The sequence below is a fragment of the Lemur catta genome, chromosome 7, assembly GCF_020740605.2.
Source record: "Lemur catta isolate mLemCat1 chromosome 7, mLemCat1.pri, whole genome shotgun sequence".
Taxonomy (NCBI): Eukaryota; Metazoa; Chordata; class Mammalia; order Primates; family Lemuridae; genus Lemur; species Lemur catta.
Genome location: NC_059134.1, coordinates 9,762,909 through 9,772,819, shown reverse-complemented (window position 1 = coordinate 9,772,819; position 9,911 = coordinate 9,762,909). Strand labels below are relative to the sequence as shown.

Below are 9,911 nucleotides of genomic sequence, written 5' to 3'. Positions count from 1 at the left end.
CCCACTGTGTATGTCTGGGTCCTAATTTCCTCCTCTTATAAAAGCGACAGTCATACTGAATTAGGGCCACTCTAATGACCTCATTTTATTTATTTATCTAAGATATATTTTCCAGCCAGATGTAGTTAACCTCATTTTAATAATTACTCTTTGAAGACCCTGTGTCCCAGGACAGTCGCACTCTGAGGTACTCAGGGCAGGACTTCAACATATGGATTTGGTGGGGACACAATTTAGCTCATTGCAATGTGCTTCAAATACGTTTTTAAAATTAACAGAATTACAAGGGTTAATAGAAAAATTCACAGACGCTGTGGGAGATTTTAACACAGTTGCCCTCAGATCAAGCAGAAAAAATAATTCATACAGCTTGAGAAGTCTAGAAGACCACAATGAACAAGTCAGACCTATAAGAAATAGCACCTAAGTTAGATAAATACCTTCTTATCACTTACACATAGAATATTTCTAAAAATTGACTACCCCTATACCATGGAGCAAACCTCAACTAATATCAAAAGAATTGATATCATGAAAACCATTTTCTCTGACCACAATGTTTCATTTAAATTAACAGCATAACTAAAAGTATTTTTAATATTTAAAATATACTCCTGAAAAATTAATGTAAGAGATGAAATCAAGATTGAAATTATAAAATATTTCAAACTAACTGATAGAAACAGTGTATTTTAAAACTTCCAGGATGCTAGTAAAACAGCACTAAGAAGGAAATTTATAGCCCAATATGTATATATTTAAGTGAAAGATATTTTAGACATTAATAAGCTAAGTAGACAAAAAGTTGGAAATAATGCAAAGGATCATACACACACACACACACAGAGGAATGCAGAGAAGAAAAAAAGAAGAAATTATAATAAAGGCCAGTGCATAAAATAATGATATAAAAATATAAATATTAATATAATAATCAAAATCAGGACTTAAAAGTAAAAATAGCTACAAATAAAATAAACCTTTTTTTAATTGTAGTAGAATATTGTGGAAACTGTAAACCGACAAATAAAAAATTTTAGCCAAAATGGAAAATTTTCTAGGAAAATAGGATTTTCGAAAACTAATTCAAGAAAAGACAGAGACTACGAGTCAATCTATAATCATTAAAATTGATTCAGTAATTATATTTTATGCACAAAAAGTTCACCATGTTCAGAAGATTTTACAGTCAGTTTCTTCCAAATATTCTAGAAATAATAACTGTCTTACATAAAAATTTTTGGAAAGGAGAAAAAGTAGGAAAGAGATATAATTTTTTGAGGCTAATATTAATATAACCTTGATTCCAAAAAATAGTAATAATTTTAAAAGATATGTAGGCTCATGTCATTCATAAAAATAAATGCGATATCCCAAATAAAATGCTATTAAATCAAATCCATCAATGTATATAAAAATGCATAATTTCCAAGTAGGTTAATCTCTGGAATGCAAGAATGGTTTTATATTAGAAAATCTGTTAATCTAATTAATCACATTAACAGATGAAAGGGAAAAATTATATGATTGCATCCATAAAAGGAGCATTTGATAAAATTTAGCATCCATGCATGGTTACAAAACAATAAATTCTTAGCAAATAGCAATAGAACACCACCTCTTCATCTGCTAATAATTATGTGCCCCAAACCTACAAATGCTGGCACACTTAATGGTAAAACATTAGAAATATTTCTTTTAAAGTCAGAAATAAAGCAAGAACTCCAGCTATCACTACTTTAATGCCATATTGCACTGAGATACTATCCTGTTCAATAATACAAAAGGAAAAGGAAGGAAGGAAGGAAAGAAGGAAGGAAGGGAAGAAAGGAGGAAGGGAGGGAGGAAGGGAGGAAAGGAGGAAGGGAGGAAGAGAGGAAAGGAGGAAGGGAGGGGATTGAAAAGGATAAAACAAAACTGTCATTGTTCTCTGAGGATATAATTGTCTACCTAGAATATCTGAGAATATCTACAATTCCAATATTAGTACTCATGAGACAATTTAACAAAGTTGTATATATAATCATCAGTGTTCTTATAGGCCACCAATTTAAAACTGGAAAATATAATTTCAAAAAAAGACTATTTACAACATCAACAAAAACTATACAGTACCTAGGAATAATTCTAACAATGATGTACAGTAGGACATCTGTGAAGAAAATATTAGAAAATTATCAAAATACTTTTTAATTTAAAGAATTTAACTTAAAAAGAAGACTAGGCTGAGGCAGGAAGATCACTTGAGCCCAAGAGTTTCTCTGTGAGCTGTGATGATGCCGCTGCTCTCTAGCCCAGGAGACAGAGCAAGACCCTGTCTCAAAAAAAAAAAAAGAGAAAAGAGAAAAAGAAAAGAAAAGACAAGAAAGAAAGAAAGAAGACTATATTCCCTGAATTAATATATAAATTCAGTGCAATTTCAATCAATCGCCAACAGATTTTTTTTCACATAACTTGGTCATCTAATTCTAAATTTCATATTTCAAAACATCCAAAACAATTGTGTAGATGAGGAGACCATAAAGAAGAATTAATCTCACTAAATGGACTCACTAGAAGGCCAAATAATTAAATGAGCATGGTATTGTCACCAGGATAGACAGAAGACAGATGAAGTGTACAGAGAGCCCGCCCACAGACCTCAACATATGCAGAAGCTGGGTGTATGACAGGTATCATTGCAAATCAGCTGGAAATGGATTGGCTATTTAATGAATGGCTTTTATCCACATGAGAGGGAAACTCTATCCCTACCTCACATGATGAACAAGAAAAGTAAAATCCCGAGTCACTAATTTCGTCAAACAAACATTTAAAACTTACAGAAGAAAATTAAGAGAACTTTAAAAACACAAAGTGAAAAGAAAAGTCACAAAATGGGAAAAGATTTTTGCAACATATTGAAACTAAAAAGGGATTAGTATCTGCAATATATAAGAACTACTCAAATCGATAAGAAAAAAGACAAAGGATATTTACAGATGATTCACTGAGAAATAAATATGAACAATAATTATGTAAAAATATGATCCACCTCACTAACAAATAGAGAAATGCAAATTAAAATGACAATTAAATACCATTCACACCCATTAGATCCCAAAACATTAAGTCTGATAATGCTCTCATTCACCACTGTCAACTGGTGCACTTTGGCGAGCAATTGGCAATACCTGTTAAGCTGAAGACGTGAATACCGGCAGACACTGGCAGTTCTACCCCTCAGTGTCTATTCTAGAGATATTTGCAAACACACTCGAGATGTGCACAAGCATCTTTTCTAGATTCTCAGTGTTCTAAATTTCCATGATATTTGCCTTTATGTGGGTCTTTTCCATTCAGGAGCTGGGCATACAACATAGCTTCTTAATCTATAATAGAAATCAGTGTCCTTAAAATCTTGAAAATGTTCTTCTCTTATTTCTTTGATCAATTCTTTCACTCCAAACAACTTACAAGTGTAGATCTATGCCTGAAAACCCTGAAAACCCTGTAGTACAGTCCACCAGTTGATAATCATACCCATGATTTCCAGTCAACTACCTAGTGCATCATTTATTATTAATAATATATAGATGTTCAAGGATTAGGGACATTTGAGGAAAATCTCCAACATGGGAGATAGAGTCAAAGCAAACAAAAAGAAGAAAAGAAGCAATATACTGGGAGCTGCAGCATGGGATTTGGGGTCTGTGTTAGTCAGGGTTCTCCAGAGAAACACAACCAGTAGGAGATTATAAACATATTATCTCTGATGAGAGAGAGAGAGAGAGAGAGAGAAAGAGAGATTTTAAGGAATTGGCTCACACACTAGCAAAGGCTGGCAAGTCCTAAAATAATATTAATAATAATTTGAAAAGATAGACTGGTTTTATGGCCCATGCCTGTAATCCTAGCACTTTGGGAGGCTGAGGCAGGAAGATTGCTTGAGGCCAGGAGTTTGAAACCAGCCTGAGCAATAGAGCAAGACATCATTTCTACCAAAAAAAAAAATTTTTTTTTTTAATCAGCCAGGTATGGTGGTGTGCATCTGTAGTCTCAGCTGCTTGAGAGGCTGAGTCAGAAGGATCACTTGAGCCTAGGAGTTGGAGGCTGCAGTGAGCTATGGTGATACCACTGCACTCCAGCCCAGGCAACATAGCAAAACTCTGTGTCAAAAAAAAAAAAAAAAGATATATGGGCTCACACCACTCATAAAAGTAGATGCAAAATCACAAATAAAAAGTTATAAAATCAAATCCATCAATATATATAAAAACACATCATGTCCAAATAGGTTAATCTCTGGAATGCAGGGATGGTTTAATATTATATAATCTATTTCTCCTCCTCTTCCTCCTCCTCTTCTTCCTTCTTTCTTCTCCTCCTTCTCCTTTTCCTTCTCCTCCTTCTCCTTCTTCTTTCTCTGCTTCTTCTTTTTACAGTCCCATACAAATACAAAACCATTCTTAGCTTATGGTCTTTACAAAATACAAATGCCCAGGCCTCACCCTGCAAAGATTTTAATCTGGAAGGTGCGGGTAACTGGCCATTACATGTACTGCTAACATGCTCCTTGGTGATCCTGAAGCATGACAAAAGTTGAGGGCAGTCATTCCTTCCTGCCCCCAGTCATTCAACATATGTTACTGAGCTTCTGTTTGGGGCATACAAAAGTGAGGAAGGCAGGCACAATCCCTGCCCTATAGAGCTTACAGCCTAAACAGAGAGATAGACTAACCAGTGCTTTAAGTCCACAGAAAACTGGAAGTCCTCCTGAACCTGGAGCTCTGGGAAACCCCTTCAGAACAATCAGGGGAGGCTGAGTGTGGTGGGTCCTATCTCTACAAAAAAATAATAAATAAAAAAATAAATAATCAAGAGAGAGGGAGACCTGGGCCAAGCCTGTTGTCATATATATTATTTTAACACTTAGGGTTCTCACTTTTTTCCTTTCTGCTTTGCTGTTCAACTTGATCTTCATTTCAAATCTGCCTTAAACTTAAAAGTATCATGGTAGAATTTATTTTTTTTTGTTTTGAAATAAAACTTTTTATTTCAGCATATTATGGAGGTACAAATGTTTAGGTTATATATATTGCTTTTGCCCCACCTGAGTCAGAGCTTCAAGCATGTCTGTCCCCCAGACAGTGCTCACTGCACCCATGAGGTGTGTATATACCCATCCCCTCCTCCCCTTCCCATCTGCCCAACACCCAATGAATGTCATTACTATATGTGCACTTAAGTGTTGATCAGTTAATACCAATCTGATGGTGAGTACATGTGGTGCTTATTTTTCCATTCTTGGGATACTTCACTTAGAAGTAGTAGAATGTAGTACTACTTCTAAGTAGTACTTCTAAGTAGTAGTACTTCACTTAGAACCCAGTAGAATGGGTTCCAGCTCTATCCAGGAGAACATAAGAGATTCTATATCCCCATTATTTCTTATAGCTGAGTAATACTCCATGGTATACATAAACCACATTTTATTAATCCACTCATGTATTTCTGGGCACTTGGATTGTTTCCACATCTTTGCAATTGTGAACTGTGCTGCTGTAAACGTTCTAGTGCAGATGTCTTTTTTATAGAATGTCTTTTGTTCTTTTGGGTAGATGCCCAGTAATGGGATTGCTGGATCAAATGGTAGGTCTACCTGTATCTGTTTAAGGTATCTCCATATTGCTTTCTCACTGGTAGTTCTATTTGTAGCTCTTTGAGGTATCTCCATATTACTTTCCACAGAGGTTGTACTAATTTGTAGTCCCACCAGCAGTGTATGAGTGTTCCTATCTCTCCACATCCATGCCAACATTTATTGTTTTGGGACTTTTTGATAAAGGCCATTCTCACTGGAGATAAGTGATATCTCATTGTGGTTTTGATTTGCATTTCCCTGATGATTAGAGATGTTGAGCATTTTTTCATATGTTTGTTGGCCATTAGTCTATTTTCTTTTGAAAAGTTTCTGTTCATGTCCTTTGCCCACTTTTTGATAGGGTTGTTTGATTTTATTTTATTTATTTATTTATTTATTTTTGCTGATTTTCCTGAGTTCTATATAGAGTCTAGTTATCAGCCCTTTATCAGATGTGTAACATGTGAATATTTTCTCCCATTCTGTAGGTTGTCTGTTTGCTCTCATGATAGTTTCCTTGGCTGTGCAGAAGCTTTTAAATTTGATCAGGTCTCATTTATTTATTTTTGTTGTTGCTGTGATTGCTTTTAGGGTTTTCTTCATAAATGCTTTACCTAGGCGAATGTCTATAAGAGTTTTTCTAACATTTTCTTCTAGAATTCTTATAGTTTCACATCTTAGGTTTAAGTCTTTTATCTACCGTGAGTTGATTTTTGTGAGAGGTGAAAAGGTGCAGATCCTGTGTCAGTCTTCTCCATGTGGCTATCCAATTTTCTCAGCACCATTTATTGAATGAGGATTATTTTCCCCAGTGTATATTTTGTCTGCTTTGTCAAAGATCAGATGGCTATATGAGGATGGTTTTATATCCGGGTACTCAGTTCTATTTCATTTGTCTATGTCTCTGTTCTTGTGCCAGTACCATGCTGCTTTAGTTACTATAGCCTTACAGTATAGTTTGAAGTCTGGTAAATTGATGCCTCCCAATTTTTTCTTTTTGCTTAAGATTGTTCTTGGTATATGGGATCTTCTCTGGTTCCATACGAAGTGTAGAATTAATTTTTCTAGATCTGTGAAAAATGATGTTGGTATTTTAATAAAGATTACATTGAATCTTTAGATCACTTTGGGTAGCACAGACATTTTAACAATGTTGATTCTGCCAACCCATGAGCATGGTATGGTTTTCCACCTGTTTACATCCTCTGCTATTTCCTTCCTCCATGTTTCATAATTCCCCCTGTAGAGGTCTTTTACCTCCTTAGTTAAATATATTCCCAGATATTTTATTTTCTTTGTTGCTATTGTGAAGAGTATCAAGACTTTGATTTAGTTCTCAGTTTGACTGTTGTTGGCATATAGGAGTGCTGCTGATTTCTGTACATTGATTTTGTAACTTGAGACTTTGCTGAATTTGTTTAACAATTCCAGTAGTCTCATGGCAGAATCTTTGGGGTTTTCTAGATACAAGATCATATCATCACCAAAGAGCAATAGTGTGACCTCTTCTGCCCCCATTAGGATGCCCTTGATTTCCTTCTCTTGTCTGATTGCTTTGGCTAGGATTTCCAGCACTATGTTGAATAGAAGTGGTGATAGAGGGCAACTTTGGTCCCAGTTGTAAATGGGAATGCTTTCAATTTTTCCCCATTCACTATGATGTTGATGGTGGGTTTCTTCTATATGACTTTTATCATTTTGAGGTAAGTCCCATCTATGCCTATTTTGTTAAGCATTCTTATCATAAAACGGTGTTGAATTTTGTCAAATTCTTTTTCTGCATCTACAGAGAGGATTATATTGTCTTTGTTTTTGCTTCTATTCGTGTGGCAAATTACATTTATAGATTTGCGTATGTTGAACCATCCCTGCATCTCTTGGATGAAGCCCACTGAATATATGTTTTTCTCATCAGCTCATGGGTCATCATGGTAGAATTTGAAAATAATTCCACTATGGTGATTGCTGGGGGTAGGGGAAGGAGATCATGAAATGGCTCTCAGTAAATTCATAAGAAATGTAGGATTTAAAAATGAGAAATGCCTCATTTCTCCTCCTGCAACTGTCTTCCCTTCTATACCTCCTTGATAGTTCTTATATTCTCCTGTCTTTTCTTTCAATTCTGAACAAACCAGGTGAAAAGACACACCACAAAACAGTACAAGGGTGTCATGAAGGTGATCTCTAAGCAGACTAAAGGAGCTTTGCCTTCTAAATACCTGGTTATAAGTTCCTAAAGCCCTTGACTTACCCAGTCTGCCCTGAGGCTTGAGTCTCTAGAGACAGCTTTGACAGTGACCAGCTGCCCCTTATAATGTGTGTGTTATTTATAGTGATCTCTAGTCCCACACAACATTAGGACAGAAAGAAACCACAGAGAATCATTTCATTTGACTTCTTCATTTTATCAGATGTGGAAAGTGAGGCCAGAGAGATGATGAGTAACCTTACTTTACTGGTGATGTTTCCTAAAGAGCTGTGTGCAAATCAGCTTTTTCTCAACTAAGTACTCTTTTTCCCTTGACTTTAACTTAGACTGTTGGGGTTATCTTACTCTTTTACATGGGTGTAAAATCCATAAACAGTAATGACACTTACAGTGGCCCAGTGGGCCAAGGTAACCTGGCTCTATGTGGCTGTCTTTGCAACATCTGCAGTGTTCTTCTGGCCACGAGTGGAAAAGGACAACCCCGAGGGGTATGGCCAGCGTGAATGCAGGACACACTACGCTCATTGCTTGTGATGCACTAGCACAGACACGGTCTGTCGGGGTGGCGGGGGGAGGCAGAGGGAGGAGCCTGCTTTCTGTTCCCCTCCTCAAGCCTTGCTGTTTCCACAAGAAACACTATCAGGGAATTCTGTCTTTGCTGCCAGCTCACTCACCAATTAGACTTCCAAGAACAACTGGCTTTCCTTCCATACAGTCTCCTCATTTTAACCTTTTCTCCGTCTTTTACCATGACTACTCTCACCTCCTTTTCTCGAAATCTCAAAGTCCCTTACAGGTCTACTTTTAAAGCCATCTTTTCTCAGCTCAAACCATGTATTTCTCTTGCTTCAGGATTCCCCTGCCTTCTATAGAAAAAAACAAACCTAACTTGTATCCATGCATGTGTGCCTCCTCTTCTCCCTCTCCCTACCTATGTCTTCACCTTTCTAGACAGCTCACATCTGAGCCTAATTTATTCCTTCCACATCCGATCCCTAGTGACATAAACACAGACAAACCATCAGAGCCGGAAGGGAGCTAAGAGATTAACCCAACCTCTCTGGTTTACAAATGAAGAACCTGAGGCCCCAAAATAGTTCATAAAATAACAGGCACAATTTTAGGCAGGTAATTGGTAGAAACAGTACCAAAACTCTGGTGTGTGTCCTGACAGCTGCTGTACCTCGGGCTTCTTTCTACCCTACCAGATTTAGAATCAAAGTCCCATTCATTCAGTGTTCATTCAACAAACATTTCCAGGCACCAGGTTAGGATCTTGGGAAACAAAGATGAATGTTAAAAATACCTCCTACTCTCCTTTCAGCCAGAGCCGCCATCTTCCAGTAATTCACCAAAATGACGAATACAAAGGGAAAGAGGAGAGGTACCCAATACATGTTCTCTGGGCCTTTTAGAAAACATGGAGTTGTTCCTTTGGCCACATGCACGCTAATCTACAAGAAAGGTGATATTGCAGACATCAAGGGAATGGGTACTGTTCAAAAAGGCATGCCCCACAAATGTTACCAAGGTAAAACTGGAAGAGTCTACGATGTTACCCAGCATGCTGTTGGAATTGTTGTAAACGAAGTTAAGGGCAAGATTCTTGCCAAGAGGATTAATGTGCGTATTGAGCACATTAAGCACTCTACGAGCCGAGATAGCTTCCTGAAAAGTGTGAAGGAAAATGATCAGAAAAAGAAGGAAGCCAAAGAGAAAGGTACCTGGGTTCAGCTGAAGCGCCAGCCTGCTCCACCCAGAGAAGCACACTTTGTGAGAACCAATGGAAAGGAGCCCGAGCTGCTGGAACCTATTCCCTATGAATTCATGGCATAATAGGTGTCTCACACTTTGTGAGAAGCAGTGGAGAGGAGCCTGAGGTGCTGGGACCAGATCCGTGCATAGCACACTTTGTAAGAAGCATAAGAAAAGGACCTTGAGCCTTGCTGGAACCTATGCCCTGTGAGTTCATGGCATAGGAGACAAACCTAATAAAAGCCGCTAGACTCTAAAAAAAAAAAAAAATACCTCCTACTCTTAAAGAATTTCCAGTGGTGATGGGGCTGAAGGGAGGACATA

The 9,911-nt window shown here is 37.2% G+C and overlaps 1 protein-coding gene across 1 annotated transcript; it reads left to right on the top strand.

Moving 5' to 3' along the window:
* Nucleotides 1-9,185: 9,185 nt before the first annotated feature.
* LOC123640993 (60S ribosomal protein L21-like) lies at nucleotides 9,186-9,675 on the top strand. Its single transcript, XM_045555409.1, has one exon. The coding sequence runs from the start codon at nucleotides 9,189-9,191 to the stop codon at nucleotides 9,666-9,668; it is 480 nt and encodes a 159-aa protein (XP_045411365.1). The 5' UTR covers nucleotides 9,186-9,188; the 3' UTR covers nucleotides 9,669-9,675.
* Nucleotides 9,676-9,911: the final 236 nt, after the last annotated feature.